The sequence below is a fragment of the Odontesthes bonariensis genome, chromosome 24 (assembly GCF_027942865.1).
Source record: "Odontesthes bonariensis isolate fOdoBon6 chromosome 24, fOdoBon6.hap1, whole genome shotgun sequence".
NCBI classification, from domain to species: domain Eukaryota; kingdom Metazoa; phylum Chordata; class Actinopteri; order Atheriniformes; family Atherinopsidae; genus Odontesthes; species Odontesthes bonariensis.
In genome coordinates, this window is record NC_134529.1 from 12,388,492 (window position 1) to 12,412,778 (window position 24,287).

A 24,287-nucleotide genomic window follows, 5' to 3' on the forward strand; every position below is an offset into this window, starting at 1 on the left:
GGATGACACATGATGTAACTATATCTCTTCCAATAAAGGTGTTAGGACACACAGTGCGAGTGTGTCAGCATTTGGAGGGACTGTTTGCTCTGAACCTGTGAGCTGAAGTTTCCGTTCTTTATTCAGCCATGAACATAAAAAAAAAAAAAGATGAACACACACACAAAAAAAAGGGAACATGACTATTTCCTCTTTCACACGTGAATCTTCTTTTAGTCAAGAAACGAACATCTGAAATGACCAAAACAACTTGCAAGGATAAACTGCACCTGTGGCACATTCACACACACGCACCTTCAAGTGTCACCACAGATGGACAGACCCACAGACAGGAAGATATAGATAAGTGTGACAAACAGATATAGAGAGTGAAAAACAGGCCGTCTTCACTGCCATTACAGGTTATCATTTTCAACACACTGCTGTATTTTTAGATAATGTTAACAAGTCATCCTTCACTTTCACGCGCAGTTCTGGCCGTCTCTGCTTTATAGCAGCTCAAACTACTGATTACACTGTGCCACCGAAAATTCTGGGCTCTAACTGGGAGGAAGGGGCTGATTTGAACCACACACCAGATGTTTGTGTGTTTGTTTGCGATTCAAAATCAGTGCACCCCAATTAAACTGTGAGCAGGGACAACAACATCCGAGCCTCACACGATGATTTCAAAAGTAGGGTTATTTGTGTAAACAAAAAGGACACCAACATCGATAAATGAATAATAAACCGTACAGATCATGTTGGAGTTGGAGAAATATAAAGAGCTGCCTCAACTGACGATACTGCAAATCAAAATGAGAGGAGTCCAAGCCTGAATCATGCTGTTTTACTTACTTTCAATGACGAAAACACCATAATCTAGTCGGTTTAATAATATTTGAGAGGTCTGAAAAAAGTTGTATGATTATTTTATACTACACTGCTCATTTGTGATGACAGCAAACCAAAAAGAAAATTCATCCAGCACAGCCCAGAGGATTTTAAATGGGACCAAAAGTGTCAACACGTGCGCAGCATTCAGGAACCAAATGGAGGAAGCTTGAAGATTTCTGATATTGTTTGATGTCTTGAATTATTGCATCACCTTCTTGTGATCCCATATTCATTTCTCATTGATACATCCACCATTCATCTAACTGTGCTGAAATATAAATCATGCTGGACTTGGTTGGTATATCACGAGGCAGCTAAAGTAGCTGTGCATACCTCACCGTTAAAGGTTAAGATGACATCTCGTTCTGGCGATCAGAACAATTTTGTCGGATTTGGAAAGTAATTTTTCTGTTGACAGCACAATATTTAACAACTGAACATGCACAACAAATGGATTCAATGAAGCATTTAGCCAACATGCAAACATTGGAATAAGTTTTCTAAACACATATGTATCAAAATGTATAATAATCAGCTATTTTGTAAGAGGTCTGGGGGTACATGTCTGCTCTGCTCTCAGTAGATTTCAGTTTAACAATTAAGCTGCATCCACAAAGCGTGTGGGTGGCCTGTGTGGATCAATATCACATGTATTCAAGCACAGGATACCATTACACTCACGAAATTAGAGGCTTCAAGTCAGCTGACGGTGGCTTAAAGCCGTAAATACCGATAAGGTTAGCGTGACACAAACTGCACAAATAATCCTGGAGGTGAAACTGTGCTACTACAGAAAATGTCATAGTCTTGTCACCCTCAAATTTAGGAAAACCAATCAAAAACATTATAATGGTTTTATGTTCATTAGACTGAAATGAATAAAATAATAACATACGTAGGTCACTGACTGAGGAGAGGCCAGTTTAAAATGTCAGCTTAGAAATCACATTTCCTCTGTCACATGCCCCCTTAAAGTTGCATCACGATTACAGAACGTCCTTCCGTGCCGATTTGTGAGGGTCGTCACTTTCCAATTGCACTACACTCCACAAGTAGTGTGTGTTATTGTGGGCGCGTGTTTGACATGACACCAAATAACCTCCAACATGAATGTGCATGTCTACATTCAGGCCAGAAACCCTGGTCAATGTGAGGGAGTGTGTTTTCCTACACCAAGTAAACACTGCGAAGCAAACCCACTCAAGCAGCTACTACAAACACTGCCCGTCAATCACACATGTAGACACAAACTCCGAGTCTGCTCCTCTACCACGTACGCTCAAACTTTAGAGCAAAAGAGCTGAGGTCAGAGGTGAATGACTGTGGGAATGTGGTGGTCCCGTAGTGGTGGAACTGTCACCGTCCTGACAAAGTGGCCTGTAACATAAACAAGCAAGCATACATCAGGCTGGGACAAAACCCCCGAGAAGAGAGCACAATACCCTCCACCGACACACTGGGCCTGAAACAATACCACACATGTTAAAACAACATCACAGCCAATTTTAAGCCGACACGGCTCTGTGTAAAGCTTGAAGCGACATCATTGGTGAGCAGCACCACACAATGACTGCAGTGGGAAATGACCCATCAGGTGCTGACGCAGCTAAGTTCATGTCTCCAAGTGTGAGGTTTTTGCAAGATTGGATGATGCGCATGCAAGAGAACAAGCCCTCGTGAGCACTTTGTGTGTTTGCAAGTGTGTTGCATTGAGGTAGGAGGCTTTGAGGTCGCAGAGGAGCCTTAAGCAATACTGGAAGAAAAGGAGTCCTGTATTTTTACATTTTGCCCAATTTCTTCAGGCGTTCACTGAATATGTCAGCCCAGAGTCTAAAAACCTTAAAGCCCATGTTGTTTCGACTTCTGGTGAGATATTCTGTTTTCGAAATTTTCACAGCTCAAGGTGACATCATCTAATTGTGTCCAGTGATCATAAAAAAACAAAACACTATTCTTCACCTTTCAGAAGCTACAAAACAACCAAACGTGTTCTCTTGGTTAATGTCTTTAATTGTCACAACAATGGATGCTGAATTTCCTTATGATCAGTTTTTTTCCCCCTCTTCTAGAACAAATTTTCCTAACGCATGATCAAAATTAATTAAGAGGCTTCACCTACAGTGCTCCATTTTAGTGCTTACACAATTCTCCCGTTTTAAGCTGGAGCCTTAATATTTTGTTTGTGCATTTCAGCTGGTTAAGCTGGTGTTGAGCCCGTGTGGTTTGTATCCTAATAGGGGCTACCTCAGACTGAGGCCTGGACCACAGCCACTGGGCTATTCATGCTTTGCGACCTGATCCGCAGATGCCTTTAAATCCTGAATGCTCACTGCTATAAATCTCTCAACATGTGTAAAAACACATACACACAAACACACACATGCGCACACACACACACACACACACACACACACACACACACACTGACTCACATTCAAAGACAGACAGTCCAGTACACATACAAACACACAGGAAAAGTTACACACACATAAGCTGGATGGACGCCCAGTGACCAGGGCAAAAGGAAAAAACTAAAACCATGCGCAGCATTGCATGCATTCAGCCCAGCAGCACATGGAAAATTCCTATTAAGCAACTTGAGACCTAAAAAGCATGCAACCAACTGGTAACTAGCACCCCCATGTGACTGAATAGGTGAACTGCACATGTTTTACTCGGATGCATGATGAAACCACTCAAAGGCCAATTTTGTTTCATTGAGTAAAAGGTTGAGCATTAAAACATAAAAGGGTTAAGACTAAAGGGTTATAAATGATTTATTTATTTATTTTACATGCTGCACTCACTAGGCAATAACCCTTATAATTCATGATGAACCCCATCAAATTTATCCTGAATAGATGGCTCTCCACTTCATAGATGGAAGTGTCAGGAACCCGCAGCTGAGTGTATAAGGCAAGTAGGGGCACATGCAGCAAACTCTGTTGGGCATATCATTTTATTACAGGCCATGTGTGCACGTTTGTCTACAGAATAAAATGTAGCAACTAAGCACATTTGTTGTACTTAATGGACATGACTAACTCATGGAAAGTAGTCTCACTTCAAAAGAAGAGCAAAGTAGAGCCATGGGAATCGCTGAGATGCATTAGTTGTTTAAATATGGGTTTAAAAGACGTGGGTAGTGCTGGACTTTTTTGCATTTCCAAACACTGACAAACAGCTGCGTACAGACCGACTGAGAGGCAGCAGGAGAAGTTCAAGCCCAGATTACTGAATTGTCTCCCCACAGCAGTAATTATCCAGTTGAATTTTGTGCCTTTTCACAACAGACCTTTCAACTTGCTTGGCATAAATAAAAACTGAATTGATGACTCTTTTCCATTCATAATTATGCACTATGAAAATCAAGCTCCTAAATGGAATTCAGGTTATCATTTATCTGCATTTTTTTAATTTGACGCACCATTACTACTCGGTAGCTACATCGGATTACCAGTTGAATAGGATTCTCTCTTTATTTGTAGAATAGTAAAAATAATAATAAGGCACTTAAGAAATTAAATCAGCCCAAATTAAGTGGTTCATCTAAATATAAATGAATATCCAATCCATCCATCCATCCATCCATTTTCTATACCCGCTGAATCCGTCGGTCGGGTCGCATGGGTGCTGGAGCCTATCCCAGTGGTCATCAGGCGAGAGGCAGGGTACACCCTGGACAGGCCGCCAGTCCATCACTGGGACACACAGAGACAGACAACCACACACACGCTCACACTCACTCCTAAGGATAATTTTAGAGACACCAATTAAACTAACATGCATGTTTTTGGACAGTGGGAGGAAGCCAGAGTACCCAGAGAGAACCCATGCATACACGGGTGAGGCTGTGAGGCGACGGTGCTAACCACCACACCACCGTGCAGCCCAATCTCCAATCCTCCCATAGATATTAAAGGAAAAAAACAAAAGTAAGGAATATGCTGTAATAAGTGGCTTAACGCTTTCTTTTGCCAATATTGATCTAACAAGTCGGTAAACAAACTACACTTAGCACCTGTTCAGTTCCTGTTTCTTCAGCTTAATGGACACCATGACTGTTGAGCATTCAGTTTTAAAAAGAAACTTAACATTGAGGCAGCCATTTTTTCTGACTGATTTGAGAAACAAATCTGGTACATCTGCAGTCTAAACACAGCCGTAATGTCAGCTGCTCAAAGGCGGTCTGCAGAGCTGAAAACTCGACAAGCTATACCTGCAGATTAAACCATTTAGGGTAAGTGCTGTTGAACTGCTGAACAATTGTGAGTCCTTTCTTTCATACCCAGGATGAAGTTGTTGCAAACAAGTTGTTTAAAATGAACAGGCAACATTAAACCAAAGAAAAGAGATGTGCTGGGAAAAGAAAGCTGAAGAATATTTTCACTTCAATTCCACGAGCAAGTTCCAAAAATACATCTTGGCAATGAGAGAGGCATGTATATTGAACACCACCCATGTGATGATTGCCCAATCTCAATGTTCTCCTGATAGAAGCAACATGGAAAATTCTGCTCTGCCTGAGGCTGAAACACGAATGCAGAGCAGAAGAACACGGGTATGCTTATTTCATACTCATGCTAATTTCACCAACTGTGCTGCTGGCTCTTGATTATTTTGCGTTTATAGTGTCTCATGTCTTGTTACAGTTGTGTTTTTCACCACCTTGCTTTTCTCACCACCCCCTCTCCCACCTTCCCCCTCCACAGTCTTGAGAAGTGTGGGTGAGTCTTTTACTGTTATGTCGAATCAGACAAGGAACGACTCCAGGCCAGAATGAGCATCAGTCTTAGTTGGGGTCATAAAAACCATATACACATACATTAAAGTCTGGTTCTATAGTGTGTCAGAAAATATTATGGTTTTAAGCTAGGCTCAGGCACTAAAGAGGAAAGCTCTTTGTACTTATGGGCTGCTAGTAGTTTTCCACTGGAAGTTGCAAACTAAATACAGAGAAACACATAGTTTGTTCCACCTCCTCCTTTGTTTTCACCCCTTCCCTTTTTTGTCAAAAGCACCATCACTAATAATTTCAGATGGATCATTAAAATGAACCAGTCTTGATGTTCCACTAAATTTCTGTCCTGCCAGGATATTTGAAAGTCAGCTCTCACTTGTTAGGGAAGCATTCAAAACACTCAAGCTTCCACTTTGATCCCACAACATAGAGCCCCACCTTCCAGCCAATGCCATGTAGCCAGCTGCACACTCAAGACATGAGAGGAGGGGACATGTGGAAATGTACAACTAGGTCACTGTCAATCCTGTTATAAGCCTGAATAAATCATTAAAAAAAAAAAAGATACTACATTTATTTTAGTACCAACAGTAGATCTACAAAATGTTTCAGAAAAACAAAAAGAAGCCATTTTCTTTGTTGTCTGTCAGTATTATCAGTCACTTTATCGAGCATTGCACTAAAACATGTAAACATGTATTATAATGTCAAAGAGGAGGGGATCAACTGGTGTAGGGTATGAATTTTAACAACATAAGCATAAGCAGTCGTCATGATACCAGTGGTATGAGGTGCAATGATGGGGTGTGTTGGTTGGCACCATTATTCGGGGGTGGGGGTGCTGGCTTGTCTGCGATTATTTCTGGCCATGCTATTCAGGAACTGAGGGGGAGAAGGAGTGAAAGGGCAGGGAGAAGGTAGTGTATCAAAGGGAACGTGGCAAAAACATGATGGCTGTGGGCAGACGGTGAAATGAGAAATGGCAAAAAGATAAGCAGACAAATTGAGGAAATCACATATATGACACAAAGAGCCCATCTATCTAGGTAGCCAAAAGGTAACGGTAGCATATTTTGCAGCACAACTTGGAAAAGCATCAAAAATATCAAAAATAAAAGTTGCAAGGCCTTCAGGCGACACAATGCTAGAACGTTCCAATTATGAGAGGAAATGTAGAAAAGCCACGAGTAGCCACGATGAAGCATCATCTGGACTAAACATGCCACAGACAGTACATGGACAGCAGTCCCACCGCTCTGTCCCACCACTCTGTCCCACCACTCTGTCCCACCACTCTGTCCCACCACTCTGTCCCACCACTCTGCCCAGCTGGCAAGCAGCTGTAAATCCACAGCTTTATTCATCTATCACATCCTCCACGTCCATGAAGCATTTCACCATACAGTTACTGTGCCAAAGGTCACTGCTGCTGCTTTTCCGATTTCTCCCCCCTCCCCATACAATTTGTCTGACCTGATACAGGCAGAGATCGCCCATAATCCAGCAGATCTGTTCAGACTACAAGGCTCCGTTTTTACTTGCTGCCTCACCTTTAAGCAGAGAAAGTCCAGTTAAGACCAGTGTGTATTCCAAAAAGTGAGTTTAGTGAAAATTGAGGGGGGTTTTTTAACCCTAAAATGAAGGAAACTCTGACCCTCCGATTCCAAAAAGAGCTTAAAATCTTAAAATCTGAGTCAGATGCAATGGCAACTGTGTTCTGCTCAACTTTTATAACCTCATTCACACGTGGCTGACAACAAAGTATATATTGGATGCAGTAATATGCAGAAGTTTAAGTCTTTAGAAACACCAGACTAAGATAGGTTTATCAACAACGGGATATCTTTAACAAGACAGCTGTGACATGGGACTTCATCCTCAGCTTACAGTAATATTATCTGTGGACAACTGTGGACAATATAACAGGGTATTTACTGCACTGCAATATTTATTTTCTGAAATATATATATGATGACATGAAAAAAAGATGAAAACGTATTTTTTCTAAAAGCTGACAAATATGTTTTATTGACGACTCGAGCGCAATCTATTTAACCAACTTTAATGCTATAAGGCTGGTTTCAGCACACCAAACGCTAAACTGTGGCTTCTCTTCTGAAATGGTTTTGGATGGAGAGGATTAAGTTATTTAAAAAGGTCCACTGGGTATGCAAAGACTGTTGATAAAATATGCAAATAGCCCCCATTTGCATCATGATTTGGTTTGGGAACTTTTGAGTTGTGATATAAACAACTTTCCCTCAAAGCAGAACTTTTCAAGTTTTAATACAATTTAAACTGGTTAGTTATATGAAAATTGACTGTTTAAAGTCATCATGAACTGTACAGGGGGAACTGTAACCAGCTGTACACGTGTTTAAACTGTGGGGATTTACTCACTTTTGGAGCCAAGACTTAAGTGGACATTTAAGAAACTGTAGAAACTAAAGTAAGTGATTGCCTGTTCTAGGCTTCTGAGAGGAGGGTGACCTGAATCATCATCGTCGATAGGCCTGCTATGGCTTAGCATGTAGAGGAGTTGTCTTCCAACAAAGATGGTCAGTGGATTGATCCACTGTGTCTCTACGTGTTTAAGTGTCCTTTGGCAACACATTTAACCCCACTTTGCCCGAAGTTACGTTAATAGGTGTGAAACGCAGACTTTACCATCACCTGCAGCTCTAAAAAGTCTCATTCTAAAGTAACGAAAAGACAAAGTTCTTTTTCTTCATGTGTCTGAACTTATAGTTGTCTGGTTTTAGAAGGCGTGCAGATCTGGCTTTGCTCTCATAATGCAGAGCTTTGCTGAGACAATGCAAATGATCAAACAAAGTAGTTGTGTTGCTGCCTGTTGTTGCAACAACTGCGCGGCACTACAGACACTTTTTAAATGTAAAACCGCCGTCTTGAATTGCAGCCTGGACACATTTTCACATTTCACATTTGTTATAACCAAAATCATCATTACTGGATTAGGTTCGGATGCCCTTTCTTAGGTTCATAGATAAACGATGCCTGGCTTGTTTGATTCAAATTTGCTCTGGTCAAAGTACAGCTAAACAAAAATCCAAACTTCCCCAACTTCCGAATACACATAAAGTTTCCCATTTCGGGGTTCTTCAACTCAGAGCCCAGGGTTTGCTTCATTGTTGGCTTCAAGACCTATGGAGGCATCAACACTCACAAAGATACACATATGGCACATTAACAAAGACAATGAAAGGTACATAATATACATTCATTCATGCACAAAGGCAGATAAAAATGACCAGAATTTTCTGTCACAGTGACAGTGAGCAAGAATTTAAATGACTCCCTGAACAAATGCCACACTGGACTCTGACCCTGCTTTCTCAGAAAAGCCATATTGTATCTGTTCAAACTCCTGTCTGTAAACGCTGTCAAGTCAGATTTGTTTTTGCAGCCTCATCAAAAGCATGCCACCACTGATACAAAGTTATACAGAGAAGGACTTCAAAACACACCTGCTCCACAGTCACTGAAAAAAATAACACAATGTAGTTTCAAAGTACTAAGTCAAGACATAATCTGCCAAGAAAAACTAACCTTAAAGCCTCTGGGACGCTGTTCGGTAGGTACCAGCCCTACATGACCATTACATGTGCTTAATCATGCATATTTCAGTCTTGACACTCAAGTTCAAACGGAGGGCATGCATTTTAAATCATCTATGGGAAATGTTTCGTTATGGACCTTCCATAAATAAATCAGTCCAATCATCAATGTATGATGTCATCTCTAAGGGCCTGGAGCCTCACGTGTGTCCTGGGTTATTTTGGGAGGAGGCCAGAACGAAGAAGCCATCTCACTTATCAATCACACGTAAGTGTTTATTACTGGGGCTGCTTAGTCATTCTTAATGTCCATAATTAGCTAAATAAGTACGTGTAAAAATGAGGAGCAGCAAAGGCGTCAAACAGCCACTGCCTTGGCCCTCATCAACAGACAGCAGACCTACCAACAAAATTCCATATTTGCTAAATCTATTTTTTAAAGTGTAACTCTCTCTATAATCTATTTTCAGTTGGAAAGCTTACGGTTGGTAGAAATTTAGCCTAAATGTGTTATTAATGCAACTTAATTGGAAAATATAGTATCCATGTCTGATAATATCTTTCTCCCATTCCATTTTAAAAGTAACTACACCTTTGCCTCATTTCATTTACATACATCTGTGAATATGAAATTATCCTCACATCTATCTTACCCTCGCCTTGTGTTTCTGATGGTATCCTATCCAACAAACTGACGGCGTTTGTTTCTTATAAAACCCTGGCTGAAAGAAATAAAATCATGTGGATTTCCTCCAACACAACAACAACTTCACTGTCAGTCCATTTCCCCCGGTTTTATATCATTTTATGGCAACTTGTAAGAGCTATTCATTAAAAGGCCAAAGTTTTAACAATGTTAGGGCGATTGCTGGCGCTGCTTTTATTTGTTTGGCCACCCAACGTGCACTTTTGCCATCCTAACGTGTGTACAGTTACGTCGCAGATGGCTCCTCTCCAGCTGTGAGAGCACCTGCACTAATGGAGGGGCTAAAAAAAAAAAAAAAAAGTCCCTACAAATCAAAACTGTACAAAGTTTGATCATTTTTAGGGTCCTGCAGACACACAAAAAAAAGAAGGGATACCTTTTGTGACAGTGTTTCTGTGGTGTTAAATCACTTTTTGAGACCACCCTTTTGGCCACTCAACTTATTAACCATGTCACTGACTACCTATTCTGCTTATTTACCGTTTAACCATGTGCAGCACTGACATTTTTCTTTCAAGGGCTCTTTAAACAGCCTTTTATGTATTTAAGAGACACTTACTTATGCTTCGATTGAAAAGTATGGCAGCGCATTTGGCAATTAATTGATTCTTTAATCTTACAATTAATTTGATTACACTACTTTCTAAAGGAACTGGAAGTAAAATATGAGAATGAATGGCCTGCATTACCAGTTGATTTTAATGACTGAATCAAATGAAAAGAGACACTAAGTCTGTTTGGTATTTAATGTACAGTCTTGACATTCCATTACTGCAGGCCACCGACGTGGAAGGGCATGCATAGCAAGAACAGGTTCATCTATTGAGAGTAGCTCTTACTTTTAAGGGCTCAAGGGCTAATACAATAGTGTGATTACATAACAAAAAAATTTAAGAATAAAACCTCTCTGACTCTGTCCAGCTTCTCAAGACTGAGGTCACAAGGGGACCGGAGAGTCGCCTAATGCAGCCTGCTCACTACTTTTATAGAGTCTAACACTGCTGTTTCTCTTGATTCATAAGTATGCGCACTTGTGTGTTTATATTTAGTATATTAATTTGTGCCCATCTGTGCTTTCACCAGCATCAGATCAATAAGACTGGGAGCTCCGACAGCATCTGCTTCTGCTCACCATACTCATCAGATTGCATGGATAAGCGATTTTGACCCTTGTTCACCCCAGCAAACCATCACACACAAGGACGGTTTATGGGAACCTGACCCCTCCCCGAGCACACAGAACCCTATTTTTGCTTGTGACCCCGTTACCCCTGACCCCTGCGACTCAGCAATATTAGAGCATTTCAAGCTCTCAACTCTCCAAATCCTTCCCACTGTGACAGTTGTTTCTCTATGTGCACGGGGAGATGGATGATAAACAACTCAGATTGGGGGAAAAAAAGTACACGTGAGGCACGTAGCTTTATATCTGTATGGTCACATACAGGCTGGTCTGGTTCTGCTTAAAGAAAATTGTGAAGGAAAATAAAATCTAATGTAAAACTGAAATGTGAAAAATAACAATGCTAAAAAAAAAAAAAAAAAAAAAAAACTGCAGCCAAACAAAGTAATACTAAAAGTAATACTAATATGAACCCAAGCTTAAAATGGGATTTTACAAACATGTTAATTGGTGAGCCTTAAAAACTTCAAAAGGCTGATAACAATAACTTCACTTGTAACTTAATGTTCAATCCTAACCATAAGCAAGAAGAATGCACCATCATTACTCTTTTTATGTTTAATCATCTACAATAGTGCCTAAAATTGGATCTTTTTCATGCTGCACCCATTAAATTTTTTTTTTTTTTTAAAGTACATTTCCTTTCTTTTATAGTTTCTAAAAAGCTCAAAAAGGATTTGCACAGAGGAGCAAAAACTAGCAGAAAATTACTCCAACGCTTTGTTTTCACAGCGCCCACGTTTTGTAAGCTAAGATGGAATTTAGGTACATTATTCTCACCTAGCAGGAGGCGTTCCTCTTCTAGAGGACATGAGGAAAAGACTGTCTGTGCTTTCAAAGATTTTGTCTTTAATAGTGGATCTACCAGAATTAGAGGTCTGTCTGAGCTGGAGCCCCCACCCCCCTCTCTTTATCCCCTCCCATCCCTGTCAGTGTGAGAAAGGCGTTTGTGTGTGTTGGTCAGGGGGTGGGGGGGGTCTTCAAGAATGAGAGCAGAACAACATGAGCTGCCACACTGGGCTCATAAATGCAGCCTTTGGCAAGCCCTGTGCAAATGCAGCTTAGCATAATTCAGAAATACCAGACGGTGTGTACTGTGTCGCACTGCTAAATACTCAAAGCAGCTTTCTCCCTCTCTCATCTCTCTCTGCCCTTCCTCCTCAGTCTTCCAAAAACAGTTCCGCACAAACAGGAACTCTGCCAGTCTATTTCCTCAGAAAAACAACAAAATGGGCCATCAAAAGTCGCTTGGCTTAGTTTTTGTTATTAGAGGACTTGTGAAGAGAAACAGGCCGCAGCCAACACCACGTTAAAACCACGAGAAATCCTCTATTTAGTTCATCAAATGTGTTCATATTAAAATTTTAGCAAACAGTCACAATGCAAAATTACTGCCAAAAGTACACCCGCTTGACAGCCGTCGATAATGTCAAAAGGTGTAAAGCACACTGGAAGTGCCAACACAGAATTCAGTTGAAACATAAGCGTAATATTAATGACAGCAGTGGTTGAAACAGCCATCGCTGTTCTGCCTAGGGACATTCCTGTAATCTAATCCCTCTCCATACATTAATAACTGACCTGTAGTCAGTTACACTTAACCTGATGTACCAAATGGTTTGCAACATAGAACCAACTGGGAAGTCCTCTGTAATTGGGTCTGCTCCTTGTCCTTGCACAGGCTCACGATCTGAGCAGAAGGGACAGATGAGCAGCAACATGGGAGCTCATCTCTGAAACGATGGGAAAAATGTTTGCCGGCTCAAGGAGGCGTCACTTTAAAACAACCAAGATCTGTCATGACTTTCAAGTTTTATTGTGTCCTTAATTTCAAACTAAACATGGAGAAGCAGCATTTAGCTGTTATGCTGCAAATAAGTGGAACAAACTGCCACTGGAGATTAAACTTTCACCAAATGTAGACATTTTTAAATCCAGGTTAAAAACATTTCTTTTCTCATGTGTCTATGCATGAAATATCTTTTAACTTATCTAGACTGTTGCCTAATTTTAAATAAATTTAAATGATTTTACTTGTTTCTCTTTATATTCTTTTATGTATTTTTAATGCTTCTTGCACTCCCTGCTGCAATGCTTTTATTTTATGTAAAGCACTTTGAACTGTTTGTACATGAAATGTGCTATACAAATAAATTTGATTTGATTTGATTTGATTTAATTTCCAAAGATAAATGCTATGCCGCAATGAAAAACAGAATGACTGTACAGCCTGGAATGAAACAGTGGAATCAATAACTATTCATCCATTTAACACTACCTTATTGTTAACACCAACCATATGATAGATGTGGGTGTATACGTCGTTTGCGCCACTGAATACGAATGGTCATCCGTTTAAATGGAGTGCAAACTCTGCCTATTTGGCGTGCCGCTCTTTGTGTTGGTGTGGAGTCACTCTCTGAAAAGAGTCAGCCACTTTCAGAAATTGCTTCGCAGGTGACCGAATGAAGCATCCATCTCTTTCTGTCAAAAGCAGATTTCAACCAATCAGATCAGTGATCAGAGAGAGCTAATGAAAAGGAGCTGCCACTGTTGACTGCCATCTCACCATAAAAACCCACCAGTAACTGCCAATAAAGGACACCGATGGTCCAAACTTTTGTGTTTTGGCCACAAACGTGTAGCTGGGAGACGGGCGAGATGGATTCTCTCAAGAGTTGGATCTTGCAAGAATTCATCAGACAAGATAAGGCTACGTGGAAAATCAGCAACACAAAACAAAATGTCAGACTGTGCTGATTGTAAAAACTTGAGTAAGAAAAAAAGACAGACATCTTAAGCAGCATATTGTTATGATGTTGACGGTGAAGGGCACTGGTATTTTCAGTAAATATGACTCTCGCAGAATACCTCCACATGTACCGGTCAGTGATTTTCATTGGCAGGGTTTGCTCTGTAGGCTTCAGCAAGAACACGACTTTTTTTATTGTATGTTAAATAAGTATGTATAAGTATGTTAAATGTATGTTAAAGCAACGAACCAGAGAAACAAAAAACACTCAATTACTGTACTTTAATCAGTGTTACATGCATATACGGCACGGACACCTCAAACTGATCTGGCTGTTATTACCAGCAGCATATTTTGCACACATATCTTGCAAAACGAATGATGAAACTTTATTTGTGTACACTTTTTGCATTCGTGTTCATGGAGACTGTGAGGACGTTTTGATATAAGAACCCAGACCATTAAACTACAGAATACTGCTTTTAGTTAGCGTGATCCAAGAGATTTAAGGTTATCTTACATGAATATCAGTAACAGTTCAACATTTAGACCATCAGCTATTCAACAACACCTAATTATCACCTAAAGTCGCTGTCGAGTTTAGATTAATATAGAATAAATGACAACTATTTGCAGTCTCTCAAGCACTGTTTTCTTTGACAAAGATTAAAGTATCCATCAAGTATTTTTGATGACGTCGAAATGTATCCGTCTTAGACCCTAGAGTATAACTAGCAGAGGATGCGTTTCAAAGTTAATGAGTTTGAGGTGTTTCATTATGTCATTGACTGTAATCCATTTGGCAAAACGTTTGTTAGTCATAGTGAGCGTTTGACTAAACCGCAATATTTGCCATGTTTATGAAGAGGTGAAGAGAGGAGGATGGCAGATGGCAGCAGAAAAATACAACAAACACAGGAGACAAATAAAAAGTCCCCAGAGTCCCACATGAATCTCCTACCTGTATGTCGTGCAGAAGCTGGATGCATCGCTCTCTGATATCGACGAAAGGACACCGTCTGGAAAGCATGAGAAGGTGAGCCAAGGTGTCGTTCAAGTCACTTTCGGTAGGGCTTCCGGAGGCTGGAGGCGAGGGGGCCAAAGATGTTATTGGTCCAATGGCCTCCACTTTCCTCATGACCTCCTGGCAGATGTTTTCCATTGCTTCAGCTCTGGAGCTGGCATCCCGGCTGCCCAGTCCGTCCCATCTCCCCAGAGGCTCCTGGTTTTGCACCTCCATCTTAGTACGTAGGTCTAATGCTCGAGCTGTCTTACAACAGGCTACAGCCAAAAAGCACATGAGACAAATACACACTGTCGGATATTTCTTTAAACTATGCTTAAGAGGGGGCAGTTGGGTATGTGCATTAACACTACTGTCAGATACTTGTAAATTGATTGCCTCAATTACCCAGTATTGGCTTAAACAGACACACAAGATTACAGGAGAAAAATACTCAAAATGTGCTGTAATGCAGAGACAATTACTTTGCATTTGTCACTGTAAAATGTCCAGATCTGTGCAAAAGAGTTTACCTACAAATCCTCTGTCAATATAAGCATTTTGCATAATGTGATTTACATATGAAATTCATTACAATTACATCTAAAAGTAAAGCACATATCATAAATATATCATCAGAAGACATATTGCATCATACTAAAGAGCCTTTTCCTGACACTCTTTCTGTAGAAACGTTTCTACAAAAAAACTTACATGTGCCTGAAAAATGCAACATGAAGCCTCTGACTTTATACCCTAAATGTCAGGAACATTATTATGGATTTCATTCCATATACTGGTGAAAAGGTGTTACCATTAGTACATACCGATTACACTTTTGAGATATTTTTTCTTTTGCCAATTTTCAAGAAAAAAAAAAACACAATGTGGACAATCTGTCCGATCTTACATTTAAATAAGTACAGACTGTTTTGTTAAAGAAAAAACCAAAACGTTTGCTCATGGTTCATGACATCGTTTTTTAAATATTAACTCGACAGTTCGTGTTTAAATACAACCTGTCAGTGAAGTCCATTCAACCTGCCCGCCTGTCTCTGCCTTTCTTGTCAATGCTTTCAAGCTGACCGTTAAACAAAGACACCGGTGAAGTACACGAGAACTTGGGTGAAAACAATATTTCCATGCACAAACCTTTCACTATGAGCCATATAGAAAATAATGCCATTCTGAAATACTCACTTTATCCACATTATTTGGTGCAAGTCTTCTGCAACGGGACACCGCGTCTCAGCACTGACCACTTACTCCCAGGGTAGAAAGGATGGGAGGCAACGATTCGAGGGTAAACATTTGATTGGCAGAGCATCTTGACCAATGGAAACCGTTTTAGGGAATTCTAGGGCGGCTACATTCAGATTCTGGTAAATGATTGGTTGGTGGAAAGCTGGGGGAAGGGTTGATGGGAGTTGTATTGTCCTCTCTCCTTGTTTGTTTTGAACTGTAGCCGTTCTCAACTACATCCCCCATGATACATTTCGCAAGTAGACGCAACCCCCCTTTCTCTTGTTTATCAGATACAGTCAGGGAGAAAAACAGCAGAGGAGACAGAAAGGTGAAAATGTTGTACATTTCCATTGAGTTTGTTTTATTTTCTGCCTCACTTGTACTTACCTGCCTACCTGTACACTGGTACAGCCCAATGTACTGATCTAAATACAGACTTATTGTGAATACAGTAGTCTAAATGTGACTTTGGTGTGTTAGAAATGTGTGTGCAAAAAAAAATAGCAGGTGTACAAGAAGATATTCAGCTTTTTTGCTGCACAGATAAAAGCATACTGAAGTGATTAAAGTGATTACAAAATTAGCAGCAAACGTGTATTTTCAGTGAACTGTGCAGATCTCCACACAAAATATATGTAATTTAATTTCCCATTGTGCCATGTGATTATCTTCCTAGAATAAACACTTACAATCTTCAAGGAAGTGCTCTCCTAAATCAAGGCCAGACATATCACTGAGGACTGAAGTCATTTCTGTAATATTTTGGAGCCGATCAATTTTTTTTTGTCTGAAGGAGAATATGTTACATCGGTGTGACAAACCGACATTTGTTTAATATAATATGTTACATTTGTTTTAGGCTTGTGTAAAAGTTTTTTTAATGCATTGTGTGAGAACAGCTTTTAGATTGTCATGATGCATGATTTATAATAAGTAGTGCTTAATTATCACACATATGAGAGAAATTGCTGTTGTCAACATCATAATGAGAAGCAGCCAACTCGTCAACGTGTAACTGTGTTTTAGGTACAGTTCAACATTTAATATTATTATTGTTCATTTAAGATATGCATACAATTGGATTTTATCTTGCTGAAAGGTTTCCTCCAATGTAACTGTAGGCCTTTTTTTCTGTTTTCAAAGGGAGGTAGATAGAAAAAGAACGAGATATGCTTTCTCATTTTATTTGTTTAAATTTTTTTTCGCCTTATAAACATCATATTAAACTTTATATTGTGTGAGAGTTACAAAACATGTGTAGATGTTGTTACATGTCTTGAACTAAACTGGTGAGTCTGGATAGGGGAGCCGTGCTCAGGCGGAACCACAGTGAAGAGGGCGCAAAACGGAGGGAAATTTAAAAAGGTCCGGACTTGACAAATGGTGATAAACAACTGTCAGTCAACGACCGACGGAGAGTTATTTTCAGCTCAGCTGTAACATCCGGGAGTGATAAAAATAAACTTATGTGTAGTTTAGAGGCATTTATATCTCAGAATGGAGACACACCGCGAGCAGGTAACATCGGTTAATTGACCGTTTGCTTCGGATGTGGCTAGCCTGTTAGCTTAGCATTGTTCACGTCCAACAAGTTGCCGTTAGCAATGTTTTGTGAAGATTTTTCTTTTTTTTTAATCTCAGTTACCTACGCGATACTGATTGGAAAGGAAGATTTTAACAGCTTTATCATACAATTGTTTTTTTTAATTGTTATTTGCAGTTTGAACAAGTAGAAGAAGAAAAAACACGGATGGGCTTGTTGTTAACCAACTGTTGCCTGACTGCAAAAAATAAAAAGTGCATTGGGAAGCTGGCGATTGTCCAGTTGTTTAACTCAGTTTACTGTCTTCTTCCCCAAGAGAAACGGTTTTTCTTGATTCGGTTTTATACGTCCGCATTATCTGTATTTCTGTGTTCGTATATAGTGGCCAAACACAACAGTAAAACAGAAAATACAGTTGCAATAAACAAAACACAACTTTTGATAGATCATTTAATAAAACAAGGAAAGCATGACATTTCACATTGCACAATAAAAGAGCTAATTTAAAATACGTCATTTAACTAAAACATCTCGAAGAGAGAAAAAAAAACAACAACCTGAAAACTACTTTTGAAAAAGCATGAACATGAAATATTGCAACATTTCAGAAAACAACATTAATATAAACAGTGAATACACATTGAAATGTCACAGACTTCATCTCGAGCTGAATTAACTTTTTTTTAATTAGTATTTAATTTATGGACTACGCTCTTTATTGATAGATAAAGTACTGATTGGTTGCAGCCATCTCACAGTTGCTAATGTAACATCTTCTTGTCATCTGTCATCTGTCTTGTCATCTGTAGCTTTTAGACTCGCCCTCCAAAAATAGCTACATCGGGAGCTACTACCAGCCTCCAGACAGGATAGTGTCGGTGTCAAGACAGCCGACGCTTCCTGCTCATTCCTCTGTCAGCATGGAGCAGACTGCCAGCCGTCTGTCTCAGACTACACGCAATATTGATAGTACAGGTGGGGCACGGCTCTGTCTTTCACATAGTTTTATATCTCTTTTTTGTTTGTTGTTGTTGAGCCACATTCTACTCAGTTTTTCTGTAACCTTCCCCCAGCTGTTGTTGATGCACTAAAGACCCTCCAAGAGAAAATCAGGCGGCTGGAGCTGGAGAGGAAGCAAGCGGAGAAGAGCTATCACCAGTTTTCGCATGATTCTCAAAAGCATCAGCAGGTCACAGCCTCACATAGTCAAACGGCAGCCAAGCTGCCTGATTCAGATAGCTCTGTCAGGAGAGGTAAATTATGAGTGTGGGAAGAGACGACACTGCACTTTGAGAGTATTGTTATGAAAATGCAACTTATCTTCTGTATGTTTTGATAGTTTGTTGTGCTTATGACAGAGCTTGACTTGAAGCTTCAGTCTGCAGAGGCTCGCTGTACGGTTCTTGAGAAGCAGCTAGACTACATGAGGAAAATGGTTGAAAATGCCAAGAAGGAGAGGAATACTCTGATGGAAAATCAGGTAAAAGGGTACAGTTGGGGTTCTTAAGGGTTCTCGTTAAAATAAAATCCCAACTGTGAGCCTGATCTTATCCAGGTTCTGTAATATAGCTTTCACATACAAGGGGATTTCTGTTTCTTTGCACTCATGTGGTTTGGTTTCTGTTTATCTCTGGCGTGTCTGGACTGTAATTGAAAACAAATGCATGTCACTAAACGAAGAGCTAATCTCTCCTTTTTGCTCTTCTCTAGGCTTCACTGCAAAGCCAGCAAACAGGCAGCTCAAACAGCAAAACTCAGCAGGAGAAGCTGGAGAAACTTGAATCCGAGTGTCTCAAATTGAGTAAAACCCAAACTCTAGCAGAGGTAACACGGGCTGGTCTGAGTTACTAATCACCACAAGCTAAGTTGTAAGTTCACCACTTCAGTGTGTGTTGGCGCCTTTCAGATGAAACTTGCCATCCTGGAGCAGAGGCTGCTGAAAGAAGAGCATGAACGGAAACTAGTGCAGGAGAAGGCAGATGAGGTCGGTCAATTTCAGTCTTCGATAGATATTTTGGATCATAGTTAAGGATTAACTGCCTATGTGTAAATTAGTTTTTATACATACATACATACACACACACACACACACATCTATATATGGGCATTTCTCCCCTCTTATCGAATAGTTAATGAAAGAAGCAGACAAGAAGTGCGGGTTGAGAAAAGGGTTATGCTGATTATAGATAATGGATGTAGCCACCATGACGTCAATGCTGTTTTGAAACCTTGAGTTTGTCATTTAACTATCACCGTCTTAGGTTTTAGGGGCAAAAGTGATTTGCAATCAATGGATCTGACTGAGGACTCAGGAGCAGTATCCACATTTATAGGGTATTGACCGCTGCACTCACATGCCACTCACTGTGAGCCTATCTGTAATAAGGCTTGATATTAAGCAACGATACAGTCCGAAGGAGTTATGTAAAGATTAGCTAAAGACACCTCGGTTGTAAAGGTATTTTCTTTTAGCTGCGAGATGGGGATTTTTAGCATGGGGCTTAATGAGGATTTACTCACTTTTAGAGTCGGCCTCGAGTGGTCTTTCAAGGAAATGCAGATATTTGGCACCCTATGCCAAAGTTTTCAGCATGGGCATGATGTGCAACACAAGTCCCTGGCTGCAAATGATTATATTTCTCTGTGAATTTAACCACACTGATATTTCCATGTCCACAGCTGCAGAGGGAGTTAGACGTCAACCTACGTTTATCTGTGCCAACTACGGAAGAAATGAAGCCAAAGAAGAAAACAAAAAAGACAACCAGGGTACTTTTTTTTTTTTTTTTTTTTTCACTTTTAAAACTAATAAACTGCTGGTGTTTAGTTAATGAGGAAAACACCGGTTCTGATTCATCTGAGATTTGTTTTGCCTCAGAAAACCTCCAAAAAGAGCGAGAAGATGCCCTTTGTTGCGGGAACAGTAAGTCACCTCTGTACGAACTTTAGAAACCACGTACGATGAAATACTTTCTTGTTCTGATACCTTTTTCTTTTTTTTTTACCTGTCGTAGTCAACAAGTCCAAGCCATTCAGTTCATGCCAATGTACAAAGCATCCTTCACATGATGAAGCACCATCAGCCCAAGCTGTGTGAACAAGTGAGCGCCCTGCACAGGTCTGGATGTGGAGCCAGAAAAAGCCTTCAGAGGGACTTTTCTACATCTATCACTGCTTCCCAGAAGCCTGACAGCCCACCTGAGGATCAGTCACTGAGTTCGCTGTCCGACCTGCTTCTGGCTCTCCAGGATGAACTCGGACAGATGAGCTTGTGAGTGTCCCTTGTTTTATAGTTGTTTTTGGTTTTGTTTTTTTTATAGACCTTTTTAAAAAAAAATGTTCATCAATGTTTTTATCAGCGAGCATCAGGAGCTGGAGCGTCGGATAGATGCAACCCAACATCGGGAGCACAGGGAGGACCTGCAGGGTGACCTGGAGAGGCTGGTCACCAGGATGGAGGAGAAGTCAGCCCAGATCTCTAAGCTCCGCAAGCACCAGCAGACGGTATGTGAAAGATCATTCTTATAATAATGAAACAAAATGAAAGGGACTGTAAACAAGCTGTATGCCAACAGATATTTGATACATCAAAAATATGCTGTTAAAAGTTTTATTTCCTTTGGAAGTTTGAGCTTCATCGCAGAGCATAATGCGTTTGTTCTCCAAGCTCACCTAAGTTCGGATATGAAAGTGTTTACCTATGTGCAGTATTTGTGGCTTCTCAGATAGTTTAGGTCAGTCTCGATCCAATTGCAGGGGGATTAAATCAGTTTTCACACATGCACTGCAGCCGTAACATTTTCGGGACGCTACCTGGTGAGACTACCTTCCTAAAAAATCTTCACATGAGCCAAAATGTGAACTTCCCCTCGAGAATCAAAGAGGAGTTTTTAGGATTAGATCTAATTCTATGAATTTATCACCAGGTAATTGTTGTATATGGAAAAGCTTACTCAAAACAGAAACCTAGTGTCTGTTGGTAGGTGATGTTTTCTGTCTTCTGCGCCTCCGCAGGTCCATAGACTGACTCAGAGCCAGTCACATGAGGAGGAGCACGCAGCCAGTAGGCCGAGTGGGATCAAGCCACCGGTTCCTTCCCCGATTAAAGCCAAACAGAAAGCAAAGAAAGGTATGACGACTCAAAGCAACCTGCAGCTCCTCAGAGAAACCCAGAAGTTCAGAAAAAGCCTCAAACAAGATGACTTGTCCTGGGAAACATGACTCTCTCTCTCTCTGAGAACTTTGTGCTATTTTTGATACCACAGCTGAATAAAGTTTGAGACCCCCCCTCTGACTTCCTGCAGCCTGTTTTCCTCTGTCTTTAAACAGCCTGCGGGTAAGATTTAATAATAAATCAAAGATGGAATTAAGTGTTTTTTCACTTGTTATGAAACTCGTTAAGAGGAGTGGCTGAACCCATGAGGGTCCCTCAGCTGTTACAATTGATGAACCTTGACTTTAAATTATTTAAATGATGCCATTCAAAGTATACCTCGTCTGAAATAAAGCTGGATTAAATGACATTTTAATGATTTTTTTTTTTTAAATAAAGCTCCTTCTGTTCTCTTTACATATAGTGCGTTTATTTTTGTCTATACTTCACATGCACACAGGTTTTTATTTATTTTGTCGTCATTTTTGGAGTATCAACAACCGCCACTAGATGGCAGTACAGATCTGAAGGTTTCTACTTTTGACAAGTCATTTTGCTGCGTAACATTTTAAATAGAAATTAATAAGATGAGTCTTTCAGTCCAGCTTCAGTCTTCAGTGCAAAAGTATCAAATACTCTAAACGTTGATCTGGCAGCTGGCAGGACAGCTGAGTAAATGTGGTCATAGGTCAAATGACTGTGGGTTTTTAGCTCTGCTTTTAGGAGGAAATGTTTGTGTTTTTTTCCCGGTGCGACCAAAACAGTACTTTACTCTTAAATTAAACTATGAAAGCTGTTAGCGATCGTAATTCCCAGCTGGTCAGGGGACAGGACACATTCTTTACATACCTTACACCTGTATTTGCTCCGTTTGTTTGATTCACTCCGGTTTCAATAGCTAAGACTAACATTACTTCCCCTGGTCATCAGGGCTCAGTTGACATTTTCACTGTATCACAAGGGTCACCTTTTTTTTTTCTTCACCCTTATTTCAGGCAGTTACTCTAAGCACAAATAACCAAGTAAACAACTCTGCATGCGTCTCTCATAAACACTTAAGTGAAGACATTCCATGATTCCCCCTCAATTTCCCATCTAAGCTTTTTGGATACGGAGGCAAGAAGACAACAGATGACTGTTATTGCTGGTTTCTGCATTCAGATAATTGTATAGCTAACATTCGTTGGTCCTGGTATTCTTGGCATGATCCTGAGTTCACTGCTCGGTTAAATGGACTGAGCTGTCGTTTGCAAGAGAGACTAAACCTAATGCATTGTTGCTCTGTGCTCTCATATTAGATTACACAGCATGACTCGACACAGCAATCAGGTTAGCTAAGGCAACTCGAGATCGCCCCTTGCCCTCATATGCAACATCTCTGGTGCTGCATGTGCACTCTCCTGACCCTGCAACTTTGATACCTTGTGACTGCACACCCCTCTTTTTGTCTGAATGGCAGTGGTGTGTTCAGGGTTTGTGTCAGGCGTTCTGCTGTGGGTGTGTGAAAAGATTTTTTTGCCAGCAGCAAATAGTCTGTTTTCTTCCAAAAAATGTAGATATGCTCGTCTCTGAGGTGTTTAGATCAGACAAATTAATATGTGGCGACCCCAGTGTGTCAGCACTGGTTTGCCAGTCAGCAAAAGGTCAACAGACAAATAAGACTTTTCTCATCCACGTGAGAGACGCATAAGAGAGGGTTTTAAATCGAGCAGCACAAGCTTCGTCAGCTTTAAAAGCAAAACAAATAAAGACTGGGATGCAGATAGTTTTTAAAGGACACAGAGACTAACTGGAAAGGTTGATTCCTGAAACCATCTTTGATTCTGGTAAACTTTGCCAGCTGGGGACATTTGGTCACAGGAAGAAAAACAGCCGGCCCTGCACAAATAAACATCGTATGCAACACACACCTCATTCAAGAATGCGGTCAACCGGACAGAGATTCTTCAGTTTGGACACACAACCTCACCAGCATTTCCTTTGGAGCGATCGGTTTTTGCTACATAAGCAGAAACTCGCCTCAGAAGTCTTGTTAAGAGACAAACGGGTTATTTTGAAAAGAAGAGGGGTCTCTATGGTTGTGGCTGCAATAAACTCTCTGGACTCTAACTTTTCAAAAACAATTGCAGACAAAAGAGTGGCACCGTCAACGGTACATACGGTGACTTTAGTCCCCGAGTTAATAAACTTTGTATAACTTCAATAGATTTCAAGAGTCGCGCCCAGATAAATAGACTGTAGGACATTTTCTATGTGAACTGGCATAAATGGGATGTTATTTTGTGTTTTACATCCAGTATATAACAGGTAAAGCAATGATTTCTTTTTGGGGTTGTGATTTGTTCAAAATGCATAATTGATTAATAAAAAAAAAAGATTTCTCAAGAAGTCTGCAATGTTTTAAAAAGAAAAACTATTATACAGATAGGTGTATATATGACGTAATCTTGTCTTCTGAGCCCTGTTGTTTTTACTAACCCATCAGATTAATATTGGGAGCATGTGATTGG

The 24,287-nt window shown here is 40.3% G+C and overlaps 2 protein-coding genes across 2 annotated transcripts in view; one reads left to right on the forward strand and one right to left on the reverse strand.

The window, feature by feature from the left end:
• Positions 1-16,110, reverse strand: part of sesn1 (sestrin 1) — a 56,494-nt gene extending 40,384 nt beyond the window's left edge. The window contains exons 1-2 of the mRNA XM_075459555.1: positions 16,037-16,110; positions 14,795-15,114 (exon numbers count right to left, since the gene is read on the reverse strand). Of these exons, the coding sequence (XP_075315670.1) occupies positions 14,795-15,073 (279 nt within the window). The 5' untranslated portion in view covers positions 15,074-15,114; positions 16,037-16,110. The remainder of the gene's footprint in view (positions 1-14,794; positions 15,115-16,036) is intronic.
• A 1,329-nt stretch (positions 16,111-17,439) lies between these two features.
• cep57l1 (centrosomal protein 57, like 1) lies at positions 17,440-22,207 on the forward strand. Its single transcript, XM_075459546.1, has 11 exons — positions 17,440-17,599; positions 18,434-18,599; positions 18,698-18,877; positions 18,983-19,104; positions 19,335-19,448; positions 19,531-19,608; positions 20,304-20,393; positions 20,503-20,547; positions 20,639-20,895; positions 20,984-21,128; positions 21,639-22,207. The coding sequence occupies exons 1-11, from the start codon at positions 17,579-17,581 to the stop codon at positions 21,843-21,845; spliced, it is 1,425 nt and encodes a 474-aa protein (XP_075315661.1). The 5' UTR covers positions 17,440-17,578; the 3' UTR covers positions 21,846-22,207.
• The last annotated feature ends 2,080 nt before the right edge of the window (positions 22,208-24,287 follow it).

Bases quoted from the DNA above. Each gene is read 5' to 3' on its own strand.
- cep57l1 (XM_075459546.1), top strand. From the start codon at position 17,579: ATGGAGACACACCGCGAGCAG. The intron at 18,600-18,697 runs GTGGGGCACGGC...ACCTTCCCCCAG, and splicing joins ACGCAATATTGATAGTACAG to CTGTTGTTGATGCACTAAAG. The intron at 20,896-20,983 runs GTGAGTGTCCCT...TGTTTTTATCAG, and splicing joins GAACTCGGACAGATGAGCTT to CGAGCATCAGGAGCTGGAGC.